Raw genomic sequence first — 14934 nt, 5'->3', positions numbered from 1 at the left:
TTCGACATATTAGTCTTATTAAAAACTTATGTTATATTAATGAGGTTAAATAAGACAACAAACTTGATTTTTAATAGGTCAATGTGTGCTTTTTTAATTTGCGTGGTAAAAAAAGTAATTTAGTATTAAATTTTAGTTTTTTTTTAAAAAAAACAAGTAAGATATAACAAGTGTGTTTGAAAAAGTTGTGAAAATTAGATTTGTTTTTAAATAATTGATTGTGTATAATCTATTATTATAATCAATTATAATCGGAATGGATTATTGTTTAGGTAAATTTATTGAAAAGTGATTTTCAAATGTTTAATTTTATTTAGATGCAACAAAAATTTAAATTTTATGTAAATCAATTATAGGAGGAAAAAATTGTTAAAAAATAATGACAAGTTTCAAATTTCTAAATTAAAAAAAAAAAAACTTATTTTTTAGGAAAAAAATTATTAAAAGAATGTTGCATACTTTTTTTATTAATTAGAAAGTTAAAAGCAAAACTAGCCAAAAGTATTGGCAAAAAAAACTAGTGAGATCTAATCCTAATCATGCCTATAGTGTTAGCAAAAAGAAAAATTCATGTAGATTCTAATAATATTAATAATTTAATTTTTACTATAAATTTATTTAATTGATTGTATCTTAATAGTGTAATATGCATTAAATTTTATTGTATTATCTATACATATTATAAAGGAGATATGTTTCGATAATCATCTTTTTATTTTCACTTTTCATTTAACAATTTTACCCTTAATTTTTAAAACTACTCTATATGATTATTTATTTTCAAATTTTAATTTTTTTTACTACAACTATTTTAATATATAGAAATAAACTATAAAAAGACATGAAGTGTGTCTTTTTCTATTAGTATATATAAATAAGTTAGTCTGTATATAAGGCCTAACATGTTTTTATAAGTCTATGTATAATTTTGGCTTAAATATGTGTTTAGTTCATCAAATTTAGGATAAATTTATTTTTAACCTTCAAATTTAAAATTGTTGTTTTTAATCCCTATAATTTTAAAAAAATATTATTTTAGTCCTTATATTCAAATTTTGTTAAGAAAATTATCAAATATTATTACATAAAATCTACCTATTAGTGTTTCTAATAGTAAAAAATCACATTAAATGCATATGATATTGCATAACTATCTTAATTTGTCACTTTCAGATATGTTATTGGTAATCTGAGAGACTAAAATAAAATTTTTAAAAATTACAGGGACTAAAAATAACAATTTTAAATTTGAGGGACCAAAAATAAATTTATCTTAAATTTAAGGGTCTAAAAATATATTTAAGCCTATAATTTTTTTAAAATAATTTTTTTCTAAAAGTTTAAACTTAACCTTTTATTAAATAGGCTATGCTGAACTTTAAGCAAATCAAACCATAGACTTGTATTACAATGTTAATTACATTATTAATAATGTAATATCTGGTAAACTTTTATTATATTATTAGGTAAATAGGTTAATCTAGAATGCCTATCATGTTTATTTTTATGAGTCTAAGTCTGATATTTTTAAATAAAAGACATTTTTAAAAGCTTAAACCTAACCTTTTAATTAAATAGGCCATGTCACACTTTAAGCAAGTCAAACTATAGGCCCTTATTTAAAATATGACCTATTCTTATCTCCATTGGCAATTCACGGCTTACGTGTTTGCTCAACTAGGTTGGGATTCTTCCTAGCAAGCCATTAACTCATCATATCCCTTTAAATACAAGTGTGAAGTAGCTCATTTCATATTATTTTCTCAAATTAAAGCACTTGGTTGGTATTCCCTCGATGATCTATAACTTATGTGTCCACTCAATTAGGTTGGGATTCTCTTGACAATTTGTCAACCCATCCTAACCCTTTAATACAAGTACAAAGTGACTCACTTCATATCATTTTCTCAAATCAAGTTTAAGGACAGGTTTATTTGAGAAACAGTGAGATCCCACTTTAGAAGGCAACTCTCAACTAAAGGAAGTTTTATCAAAGAGATCTAAGCTCTACAATAAGGATCCACAACAAGGTATCTCATAATTTAAATGATTTTTAACAAAATGCTTTGATCGAAGTTGACTATTCTCCTTTAAACCATCTTTAAAAATATGCAACCAACTATTGCAACAATCAACATTAACACCACAATCAATTATGAAGGTTTTTCTTCCCATCATTCAACATCATTATCATTCATGTAAACAACCAACATTCCAGGTTTTATTTTCAACAAAATGACCATTATATACATATTCAAAACTATTTCATTTATGACAAAGAAAGAAAGCAACTAATGTATCACATTTTATTGAGTGAGACATTGTTGCTTAACACACCTATTGGTCACTTAGTGAATCTACACATGAATTATATAGATATACTAACCTATCAAGCTAATTTTTTATCTCATATGAAAGTTAAGAAGATTTTTTTTACAAGTTTTGTGTTTACCTCAAAACCGTATTTAATCATCTACTGTGCAAAAAATTACAAAAAAAAATGTATTATAATTTTCTAACTTTGACAACTTGACCATAACTCATTAATTTGATTGTATCTTTAGCTCTTAACATCTTTTTTCAATGATTCCAAAGTCATTGGTTAGTTATCATCTAGGGCTACAACCTGTATGTCGATAAAAAAGTCTAATTCAATCATCTTCAATTTTCTTAAGCGAATTTTTACTAGAGAATCTCTCCACTAAATTTACTTGAGTCAATTTTCACTAGATTTATTGCCTTAAAATCGCTTAAGCAAATTTCTATTTGATTGAGCAAATTTACAACAAAACCTAGTTGTGTTTCTAGATTTTTTAGGCTCTAAACCTCCCCTAATCATCCCAAACTCATCTACAAGTTTTAAACTCAAATCTAAATCATTAACAATCACATTAAGCAGTTGAATTTTATCTCTGACCATCCATGCAACCACCAAATCAACACAAATGACTCCCCCCTAGGTAGGACCTAAAACAAAAAAATCTCAACTCAAACAAATCTTTAAAAACTCAACATTAAGTCATCAAATTGGCTATTAATATCAAACAAGCTTCTATTACCCTAATTAATTTTTAGAAGCTAAAATCAAAAGAAAAGGGATGAAACTCAAAACTATATAGGGTTAACTTATCTCCTCAAATATGTGCTCTATGGACTCTTGATCAACTTCTATGCTTGATTTTCACTTTAGGGAAGGATATGAAAACTCCTATAAGGATCAAAAAGAAAAAACAGTCTCCCTAGTCCTAAAGTTTCTCTTTTTAACTTCTCTCTAGATTCTTTTGGAAACTGAACTTATGAAATTTCATTTCTAGATTCTTTCCTCCCAACTACATTTTTTCCATACACAAGACTTGAATTGTGAGACTTTGATTAAGGAAACTAAATCTAATACCACTTAGACCAACAACTTGTTGATAATTAATGCAACTCAAATTAAATGTAAAAAAAATGTACACAAAATAAAATACATTATACATGAAAACATGGTACTAAAAAAATGTCATTAAAACAATATACTTCTGTTGTGTTTTTTGCTATATGAGGTTTAGGCGAGTTGGGTCTTAAGGGCTCATTATGGTAGGGCAAACCTCAAGACTCGTATATATACAAATTACCCACCAACTGTAATGGTCTGATAGGTTACAACACTTGATACAACTTAGTTACTAAGTAACAAAAAACATACACATCAATTAACCTAGGATTACCATGCAAATAGTTCTTAAATATTCATGCAATAAAAAAAATGTATACGATGTTGAAAACACAAAGCATTTATGCTAATATCAATTGAAAACATAAATCCCCCTAACATTCATCCTTGTACATATAAATATATACATCAACAAAAATATATGTACTGACAGTGACAAAACTACATATATCTTAATAAGAGCAGTCACCCCCTTCTCCCCAAATAATAATTAACATATGTAATTTTTTTTAATTTATAACACGTAGATATGTAGTAAAAAACCTAATCTGCTCCCTAATATTTTGCCCACTCCATTGTTGATTTTTACTAAATGAAACAACCTATTATCCACCGATTATTACATCTAATTTTAATTTTTTATTTAAAATTTTCTTTATTTTACTTTTTATTCCAACCCATATATGCACAAGAAAAATGTTTAACAATTATTTCCCTCCACATAATCAAGTCTATCACTAGATCCTTTCTTGTTGTACCTACCCATTACATTACTTGATATAGTGTTATTTTTAATTTTCCAACAAACTTGTTACTCCCATCAATTTTTTCAAGAAGATCTAAATATATTATGAGTTATACTATATTATATTTTAATACCTCTCAATTTGTGGATTTATATATATTTAACTTCAAAATCATTAATTGAATTAAAAAAATATTAATTGAATTTTACACACAAACAAAAGATAAAACAATATTGTACAAAGTTATTCTAAATTACAATTTGAATGTCAAACACACTTAGATCAACTTCCTCTCACACCATCAATAGATATATCATGTTTGGATGTATGGGTGGGTTTGTGACCTTTTGTAAAGATTAGGTACTCATTGTACCTTCTATCCCTTTCTTTTATGACATTCTTATTTTGTCGTTAAAAAAAAGATCTTTAAATAAGAAAATCCTTTTACAAGCATAAAATATTTTAGTTTGACCTTTTTTTTAATCTCTCATTTATTTTTTGATTTGGTTAAAAATAATTTATTTTAATCCTTAGTCTCAATAAAAAAGTTCTGAGTTTTCATTTACTAGATATTTTTTTGTTTGTATGTTTTAAAAAATTTACAATTAACTTGTCAAAGTAGAACAACTCAAAAAACTCTTTCTTCGTTTTTTAAGAAGAAAGAAGTCATTATTGTTTTATCTTAGCCTACTCATATGCTATAAGCTTCAAATAATTCACCACAAGAAAAAATTATGATAGAATTTCAAATGATCTTGTTGTTCGATATGAAATGTTATTTTATTAGTACTTTTCTTTTATCAAAAGTAGATACATTTACTTTTATGTGATATATAATATTTTCATTTTCCTTAGATTAAAATTTAAATAAGCATTAAATGTAAATAATAACCATCATTAATTTTACACATTATTTAAAAAAAATTTGCTCCCTACCAATTTTTCCTGGTTCCTTCCTTATGTATTGGAAACATAAAAGTTTAGATGTTAGTCAAGCACTCTAAAAACAAATTGTATCCTAACAACTTCACTCCAAAACAACATCCTCTGCAAGCTTGCCCTCCACTTAATCCTAATATGTTTCCATATCAAATATGATCACCATAATCTAATACATGGAAAAATAAGGTAATCTTGTGTAACAAAAAATGGTATATATAATATAAGCAACAACAATCTATATCTACTTCACAATAACAACTCCCTACTTCAAGAGTCAACTTCCTTTTTAAAGGATTTTCATCTTTGGGCTATTAGAGCACTAAAACACAAATTCTCATAATGAGATCTTTCCTCATAGGAAACAACTTTCTCTTTTATGATTCTAAGTTCAAATTCACAACACAGAAAACATGCATCATGCATATTCCACTAAAACAACACTTATCTTATGCAACACATCATATCTCAACTAAAGGTCATACATATACATATACACATCATCATCATCATCTTGAATATAAGAGAACCATAAAAATAAAACTTTCTTATAAGTCAACACATTTCATAAAGAATCATTAACTCAACATCATACATTTATTTCATTTCAAAATACACCAATCAAGTGATAAGAAATAACATAACTCAAACTTCTAAAAATAAAGGTCTCATTGGACGCTCAAACTTTTATGGAGTCCCTTGCTAAGTGAGAATAGTCTTGAGCCCCTAAGGCCTTTGTGGCTCTTCGCTGAGTGACTCAAACTTGTTGATTGACCTTAATCCTCAGTGACTCCTCCTGTCAGACGACCATAACTCGCTAAGCAAGTTAGACTCTTTATGAGTCCTCTTACTAGATGACTATGACTTGTTGAGTGAGCTAGACTCTTTGTAAGTCTTCTTGCTAAGCAGGCATACCTAAAAGAACCACCCACAAAATTGCTTTCTTATTGAGCGACGATTTCGTTGTTGGGTGAGAATATGATTTGGGTTGATGTTCATCTTATATACGTGAATGCTAAGTGAGAATTCTATCTCGTTGAGAAAAAATGCAAAATTCCTCCATAAAAATCTCATTCTCTCTTCACATTCAACCATCATCTATCAATCTTTAATACATGCGAACCATTAAAGTCTTTCCTTCCATTACATGCAACTCAAAACTGCCATTAATTTCGACATGCATCAAAATTCTAATAAGAGATCACCAATCTATTGGATTGGTTCAAAAACCTTAAACCCCTCCTTCACCACCACCAACAAATTCAACATAATTAATACTAATTGGTTAAGACAACACAAAGATCAAACAACCAACTAAAAAAGAAAATCAACAAATTTTCATTACATCATCTGCTTTAAAAATTAAGAAACTCGAGAAAAATAGAAGATCATAAACTTCGTAGTAATAACTTTTTTCTTTTCTTATACTCATTTCTTTAGAGATTTTTAATTTCAAAATTTACTCCTTTATTATATATATATATATATTATTAATAATGTATAAGATACATCTAAAAAAACATATAATCTTTTTTCCTTTTGTTATAGAGCAAAAATATTCTCTCACCAAGAAATTTGCTCAAATAAAAACAATATTAGCACTTAATAAAATAGAATTATAGAATTATAGGAGGTGACTTAATGGAATAGAATTATACTTGGTGGTGTATAAAATGTAAAATAAAATTGGAAGAAGTTGGCAGCGATTGATATAAGCAAATGATTAAAAATACACGTAACCAACTCATCGATTTCTGAAGCTTAAACAAATAAATAAAAAAAGAGAGCTAAAACTGGGAAAAAGAAAGGAAAGAAAGAAAGAAACAAAGAAACTGGCATTTGTCAGCGTGAGGGATGAGAGAGAGAGAGAGAGAGAAAGTGAAAGTCAAATAAGAAGCACCCAAGAAGAAGATGGACCGGTCAATGCTGGTGACTCACTTCCCAAGGCACCAATCTCCAGTCACATTCTCCACACGTCCCCTCACCTTCCTGTGACATTATCATTCTCCCTGCCCGCACTGCCCGTCCTGCCCGACCCCTAGTAAGTACCCACTACTCCCTCTTTTCACCCACACGCTTTCTCTCTCCTCCGTTTCCCTTCTCTCTCTACATTCTCGCACTTTCCCTCTCCCGACGCCGCCTCCCAATTCCTTCGTTCCTTCCTTCGCATTCCTCTTCGCGCCGATCCGATTCTCCCAGTTCCAATTACGACATCGAATCGCCTCCCTGTGCTGTCGCCCAAGCGTGCTTCCGATGGGGCTAGGGTTTCGCGCGGATCTAGGGTTTCGCCGATTCTGAGGGCTTCGCGGGTCGAATTAGGAAGGGGATTTGATGGTACTCGTTCGGGAAAATGCAAGGCTATGCATGGGGGTGGAGGTGAGAAGAGGAAGGGGACTCGGCGCATGTGGAAAGCCCCCTCTCGTGGCGACTCGTCTCTGAACGCCGATGTTTCTTCTTCTTCTTCTTCCTCCTCGTCCACACTGAAGTCCTTCTGTAAGGTATTGTTCGGGTTGCGTTACGATTCTATTTTAAGCTTTTCATTTTTTTTCTTCTTAATTTAGGGTTCCTTGTAAGAAAGAGGGCTTTCTATGTCTGACACCTTATTTGAGAATGAATTGTAGGTTTTGAATAGTGTGTTGTGTGTAACAGTGGAAGCGTGTGTCTTGAGCGGGGATTATTATGGAAACTGCTGAATTGGGAACGACAATGCATTTAATTTAATTATTAGGATTTGTGTTATTTGTCGGAGGATATGCTTCTTTCCCAGTGCCGTTGACATGAATTACTCTAGGGCACTGAGGTATTTCTGTTGATTGAACTTTAATGGTTCACTAAGGATTTTGTTTTTGTTTTCAAATCATAGGACGGTCGGAAAATTATTGTTGGTGATTGTGCTCTCTTCAAACCATCTGAAGATCGTCCTCCGTTTATTGGTATAATTCGTTGTCTGACAATTGGCAAAGAGAACAAACTGAAATTGGGTGTTACTTGGCTTTATCGATCCATTGAAGTGAAACTCAGCAAGGGCGTGCCGTTGGAGGCAGCTCCTAACGAAATTTTCTACACCTTCCATAAGGATGAGATTTATGCTGAATCGCTTCTCCATCCTTGTAAAGTTGCATTTCTTCCTAAGGGTGCTGAACTTCCATCAGGTGTTTCATCGTTTGTGTGCAGGAGGGTTTATGACATTGCGAACAAGTGTTTATGGTGGTTAAATGATAAGGATTATATTAATGTAAGTTTCCTCTGTCATACTTTGCTGTCTGTAATGATTTTTTTTATAGTGCTCGGTTTTTTCCCAACTTATTTTGTCTCCGTCATCCCAGGATTGTCAAGAAGAAGTAGATCAACTATTATACAGGACTTGTGTAGAAATGCATGCAACAGTGCAGTCAGGTGGTAGATCTCCTAAACCAATGAGTAGTCCAACATCAACATCACAGTTCAAATCTGCTTCAGATAGTGTTCAGAACAGTGCTTCTTCCTTTGCATCTCATATTAAGGGGAGGAAAAGGGAAAGGGCAGATCAAGGCTCTGAGCCTGTCAAGCGGGAGCGATCAATAAAAACTGAGGATGGTGATTCTGCTAATGGTAGGCATGATAACAATTTGAAGACTGAGATTGCCAAAATTACAGAAAAGGGAGGGCTTGTTGATGGTGAAGGAGTTGAAAAATTAGTGCAGCTGATGGTTCCTGATAGAAATGAGAAGAAGATAGATTTAGCGAGCCGGTCATTGCTTGCAGCTGTCATTGCAGCTACGGATAAATTAGATTGTCTTAGTCAGTTTGTGCAGCTGAGGGGTTTGCCTGTATTTGATGAGTGGCTCCAAGAGGTCCATAAAGGGAAGATTGGTGATGGTATTGGGTCCCGGGATGGTGACAAATCTGTAGAGGAGTTTCTCTTGGTATTGCTTCGGGCACTTGATAAGCTCCCAGTAAATCTTCAGGCTTTGCAGACATGCAACATCGGAAAATCTGTAAATCATTTGCGAACTCATAAAAACACTGAAATTCAGAAGAAAGCAAGAGGTTTAGTTGACACATGGAAGAAACGTGTTGAAGCTGAAATGAATATAAAGGATGCAAAGTCTGGTTCTGGTGCCACTGTCCACTGGCCTTCCAAATCACGTCCTTCTGATGTTGGTCAAGGTGGGAATAGACACTCAGGTGCTTCATCTGATGTTGCCATGAAGAGTTCAGTTACACAGCTTTCCGCATCCAAAACTGCCTCTGTGAAGATTGTCCAAGGAGAGAATACTACTAGATCTGCATTGACATCTGCCTTTCCAGGGCCTGCTAAATCAGTGCCATCCCCTGCATCTGCGACTGCAAACTTAAAAGATGGACAGCCCCGTATTGCTGCTGTCAGTGGAGGTTCTGAACTTCCCATGGCAAATGCAAGGGAAGAAAAAAGCACTAGTTCTAGTCAATCACACAACAATAGTCAATCTTGTTCTAGTGACCATGCTAAAACTGGAGGTCTTTCAGGGAAGGAGGATGCCAGAAGCTCTACTGCAATGAGTGCAAATAAGATATCTGGAGGTTCTTCACGGCATCGAAAATCTATTAATGGATTTTCAGGTTCAACTCCATCTGGACGTGCAAGGGAAAGTGGATCAAGTAGGAATTCCACCTTGCACAAAAATTTAACTTCAGACAAAATATCTCAACCTGGATTAATGGAAAAAGCACTTGATGGAACTTCTCTTGAGGGGAATACTGCCAAGCTGATTGTTAAAATTCCAAACCAAGGCAAGAGTCCTGCACGAAGTGCCAGTGCTGGTTCTTTTGATGATCCTACAATCATGAATAGTCGAGCCTCATCTCCTGTCCTTCCAGAGAAGCATGATCAGTTTGATCACGGTTCAAAGGAAAAAAATGACTTTTATCGAGCCAATATTGGCTCAGAAATTAATACTGAATCTTGGCAGAGTAATGATTTCAAAGATGTATTGACTGGCTCTGATGAGGGGGATGGATCACCTGCTGCAGTTACTGATAAAGAGCGCTGCCGGACTGGTGATGATTGTAAAAAAACATTGGAGGTATCAAAAGCTGCTTCCTCATCATCTGGAAATGAAAATAAAGCTGGAAATTTGCAGGATGCTTCTTATAGCTCAATAAATGCTTTAATTGAAGGTGTTAAGTACTCTGAAGCGGATGATGTGGGAATGAATCTTCTTGCTAGTGTGGCTACTGGAGAGATACTGAAATCTGAATTGTTAACTCCAGCTGGATCTCCAGAAAGAAATGTTACTGCTGTTGAACAGTCATGCACAGGCAATGGTGTTGTTAAGTCCTCTGAAGAAAATCTTGTCCGGGATGAATGCCACTCAAATAATGGTCTTGAAGGTGAAAATAAAAAACAGGGTTCTGTAACAGGTGATTTAGGGGCAAATGATGAAAACGATTCTGATTTTCGAGCATCCGAAGGGAAAGCTTCAAGAGAGCTAAATAAATGTGTTGATGCATGTGCTATGGATTTGCAACAGGTCACTGAAACTGTTTTAGAAAGCAATGGAAAATTAAATGAAAAACATGTTCCTAGTTCATTGGGTGACCTTCCTGGAAATAATGTTCAAGAAGCTAGAGATGGTGACAGAAGCAAGCAGCTTCGGGAGGATGTTGATCAGGTTGTGAAGGCTGGTGAAGTTATTGATGTTAAGGTCGGCTGTGGTGTGGGAGTTGAGGCAGAAGTAACGGAAAAATTGTCACATATCTCCATTGAAGTGGAAGTACAGAGTGATAACTGTACTGCTGAAGGATCTCGTGGTGGTGGACCCACAGCTAAAAAGCTTCCTAGTGTTCTTATGAAGTCTGATTCGGCAAGAGGAATAGATGAGAATGTACTCCATTCTTCTGGTCCTAGTGTTGATAAGGTTCCTGAAGACTTCACTGAACAGAAATCTGATAAAGCTGATGATGTTGATGCTGAGAATCGTGCTAGTCAGTCTAAAAAGCAAAGAAATGAGTGTGAAAGTGATGCCTTGACAATGCCTGAGAATAGAGGCTTATGTTCTACCGTGACTGCTGTTGCTGCTGAACACGTGGAGGAGAATTTAGAAGCTAAAGAGGTTCATGACCAACATGACAGAGAGGTACTCCCCAAAGACTCCCCTAGTGGCCCATCACAAGAAATGGATAAGCATATTGATCCTAAAGGTTCAAAATTGACTGCCATGGAAGATCAAGAGGCTGAGGAGTGCACCTCTACCACTGCAGATGCTTCTTCCGTGTCTGCTGGACCTGTGTCAGATGCAGATGCAAAGGTTGGATTTGATCTAAATGAAAGACTCAATGCAGATGATGTAAAATGTGGTGAGTTCAACAGCATTCCCACATCTGGATCTGGGCCTGCTGGCCGATTGATCAGTCCAGTGCCATTTCCTGCTTTATCTATGTCTTGTGGTATTCCCGCTCCAGTTGCTGTGGCTGCTGCTGCAAAGGGGCCCTTTGTGCCTCCTGAAGATTTATTGAGAAGTAAAGGGGAAATTGGTTGGAAGGGATCAGCTGCCACTAGTGCATTCCGGCCAGCTGAGCCCAGGAAAGTTATGGAAATGCCTCTTGGTACACTAACTACCTGTGTACCTGATGCTGCAGCTGGAAAGCAGAGCCGAGCACCATTGGATATTGACTTGAATGTTGCTGATGAAAGAATTCTGGATGATATTTCTTCTCAAGCTTGTGCTCGTCACACAGATTCTGTGTCTCTTGCAGCCAATGGTCATGATCCTGTATGCAGTAAAATGGCTTCACCTGTTCGCTGCTCTGGAGGGCTCGATCTCGACTTGAACCAAGTGGACGAAGCTTCTGACATTGGTCACTGCTCCACAAGCAGTAATCACAAAATTGATGTGCCAATTATGCAGGTGAAGTCATCATTAGGTGGTCCACCAAATAGAGAGGGGAATGTCCACAGGGACTTTGATTTGAACAATGGACCTTCAGTCGATGAAATCACCACCGAATCCCCATTATTCTCTCAGCATGCCAGGAGCAGTGTGCCATCTCAACCACCTGTTTCTGGACTTCGGGCGAGTACTACTGAGCCAAGCAACTTCTCTTCCTGGCTTCCTTCCAGTGGAAACACTTATTCTGCTGTCACAATATCTTCAATTATGCCTGATAGAGGGGACCAGCCCTTTTCAATTGTTGCCCCAAATGGGCCACACAGGTTGTTGACTCCTGCTGCTGGTGGCAACCCATTTGGACCTGATATTTATAGGGGCCCAGTATTGTCATCATCTCCTGCGGTGTCATATGCATCTGCTCCATTTGAATATCCCGTCTTCCCTTTTAATTCCAGCTTTCCTCTTCCATCAGCATCTTTTTCTGCTGGATCAACTACTTATGTATATCCTACATCAGGCAACCGGCTTTGCTTCCCTGCAGTAAATTCTCAGTTAATGGGTCCTGCTGGCACAGTTTCACCTCATTACCCCAGGCATTTTGTTGTTGGGCTTTCAGAAGGTAGCAATAGTGGTAGTGCTGAGACCAGTAGAAAATGGGCAAGGCAGGGTTTAGATCTTAATGCTGGACCCGGAGGTTCAGACATAGAGGGCAGAGATGAGACTTCATCTCTTCAATCCAGGCAACTTTCTGTTGCTAGTTCCCAGGCCCTAGCTGAGGAGCATGCAAGGATCCAGCTGTCTGGTAGTGTTCGCAAGAGAAAGGAGCCTGGGATGGCTACAACCAATCCTCATGGCAATAGCAATCTGTAATCATACAATCTGATGACCACAAATGCTTGTAAGTGTGTAGTTTTGTATATTCAAATGTTTGTAACACTTGGTCACTTGTGGGAGAGGATATCTGAAAATTTATCCTGCATCATGCTGATGTTATTCAGTGGAGGGGTTACTTTTTTCGTTAAGAAATATATTTAAATGATAAAGGAATAAATGCTATTGCTATTGCAATTTCTGTGGGCAGTCTTTGTCCCATTTTCATTAAGTTCTGCTCTTTTGTAGCCTATTGTGCATCTTCTAAATTTCATTTTTCTTGATAGTTTTTTTTTTTCCACAAATTTTCTTTTTTTGTTTCCTTTTTTGGTAATTCCCAATTAAATGTTATGCTGCTTAAAGTAATTGTTTGTGTACTAAATGTCTTGTCTTCAGTGATTTGAGGATGGACAATGGTCAACTTGCAGAGATCTTCATCTAATTTATGCTTTTGGGAGCATTGGGTGGTAAGTTAGCGTTTGATTATGTTAGTAGACTACGACCCCCAATCCTGTAGTTTATCAAATGTATTTTAAAGGAATCTTTCTAGGTTGGTTCCGGATCATCAATTTTTCCTTTGTAGATAAGAACCCATACTTGTTGCATCTATATCTAGTGGATCAAAACTCTCCCTTAGTCCTTCTAGTAATGCAAGTTGGGTTGTGGAACTGCTCAAGTAGAAATCCCCTTTTTTGTTGAGATTCTAAATTAAAATCTTTTTTTTAATTGCACATACACACATACAAATATATATGCTAGCTGGGTGACCAACGAAATTTGACATTTGAATTTCTTCCTTTGTTGTGGTTGATATAATGCTGTATCCCAGTTTCTTTCACATTCAATCATTTAACTCTTCGGATCATGTCTCCTGGACTTTTTGATACTTGATATTTGCAACGGGGTGGTATTGTTAACCTTGATTAGTGTATTCATAGTTACTGGAATTTTGTTTTTGTAGTCACTTCTTGTTTGGTACGATGACTTTGGTGATAAATTACGGGCTGGAATAGGAGCCTCTCCAGACGATAGGCTATACTTTTCGAAGCTTGTGACTTTATTTTTCTTCTAGATGTTAATAAGCTGTAGAAACCAGAAAAAAATTTCCGGTCCTTGATTTCAGTGCCTGCAAATTGTTTCTATAGCTATTTTGTAGAAATTCTGATTGGTTTGCCAGCCGATGATTATTGGGGTTAGTATTGAGGGACGGATATAAGACAATAGAACATTGAATTGTGTTTAATATATTAATATTAGAAAACCAATTTTTATTTATAGAAACATAAAATATAGCGACGAATCTTGAGAGACAATGAGTAATTAGGAAACGAAATTTAAAAAGATAATGTTGTGATACATTGTCATTATTCTGAAACTGTCTAGTTTTTGTCTTACAAAAATTTTCAAGCCTCACTCTAGTCTGTATATAAGTTTTTCCTGTAATGTGTAATATATACGGTGCCATTTTCGTTGAGGATGTTCAAGTGGAAATAGGGGAAACAGAATGAGATTGACAAGTTGTGATTTCCGCGCATTTTGCTCGATGAAGAATAAATAAAGATCAGCCTAGTGCTATCGAAATAGTTCTAATTTGAGATGCAGTGTAATCGAGTTAATACAATACTTTTAATCGACTTATATTTTTGTTGTGCGAGTAAATGATTTCGATTTAAATTCTGCAGCTTATGAAAGAAATTTCTTAATGTTAGGTCATGTAATCTTTGTTCACCGATTATGACGCATGAACATCGCCCAGTTGTGTTGGAGGCTCGATTTTTCTCTTAAAATATGAAGGCGGGAGAGAACTTGGGTCAAGGTGCTTATGAGTAATGACTCGGCTGCAATATCATTTGAGAATCGACTACTATAAAACCTCAAATCGGCGAATGCAAAATAAGCAATTGATATTGGCAAACTATCCGAAATACGATGCTCTTTATCGATGTAACAAATATTTTGTATAAAGATTTATCTCAAGTGAAAAAAATAAATGCCAGTTGAAAAGCCATTAATACTACATCTGAATCAAACATTGGCTAATTTTGCACGAGAGCCATGAATATCAGATAACGACTCCACCTCATGTATGCTG

The 14934-nt window shown here is 34.8% G+C and overlaps 1 protein-coding gene across 4 annotated transcripts; it reads left to right on the top strand.

Annotated features, from left to right (window-relative positions):
• The first annotated feature begins 7347 nt into the window (after window positions 1-7347).
• LOC109810746 (uncharacterized) lies at window positions 7348-14859 on the top strand. 4 transcript variants are annotated; one of them, XR_014434519.1, is made up of 5 exons: window positions 7348-7619; window positions 7985-8356; window positions 8448-12870; window positions 13239-13309; window positions 14552-14859. XR_014434519.1 is itself a non-coding variant. In XM_020374290.3 (4 exons), the coding sequence occupies exons 1-3, from the start codon at window positions 7482-7484 to the stop codon at window positions 12840-12842; spliced, it is 4905 nt and encodes a 1634-aa protein (XP_020229879.2). In that variant the 5' UTR covers window positions 7348-7481; the 3' UTR covers window positions 12843-12870; window positions 14552-14859. The 4 variants fall into 4 exon arrangements, 2 of the variants coding, with proteins under 2 accessions (XP_020229879.2, XP_029129687.2); XR_014434520.1 differs by lacking the exon at window positions 14552-14859 and adding an exon at window positions 13804-14018; XM_020374290.3 differs by lacking the exon at window positions 13239-13309.
• Window positions 14860-14934: the final 75 nt, after the last annotated feature.

This window comes from Cajanus cajan, chromosome 6, assembly GCF_000230855.2.
Source record: "Cajanus cajan strain Asha chromosome 6, NIPB_CcT2T_4, whole genome shotgun sequence".
NCBI lineage: Eukaryota > Viridiplantae > Streptophyta > Magnoliopsida > Fabales > Fabaceae > Cajanus > Cajanus cajan.
Note: the sequence above shows the minus strand (reverse complement) of the source record. Positions and strands in the feature narration are given on the sequence as shown.

What these genes read in the sequence shown, in the direction of transcription:
- LOC109810746 (XM_020374290.3), top strand. Translation starts at nt 7,482, where the DNA reads ATGCATGGGGGTGGAGGTGAGAAGAGGAAGGGGACTCGGCGCATGTGG. An exon ending in CACTGAAGTCCTTCTGTAAG is followed by an intron (nt 7,620 to 7,984) that starts GTATTGTTCGGG and finishes TTCAAATCATAG; the next exon opens with GACGGTCGGAAAATTATTGT. An exon ending in ATGATAAGGATTATATTAAT is followed by an intron (nt 8,357 to 8,447) that starts GTAAGTTTCCTC and finishes CCGTCATCCCAG; the next exon opens with GATTGTCAAGAAGAAGTAGA.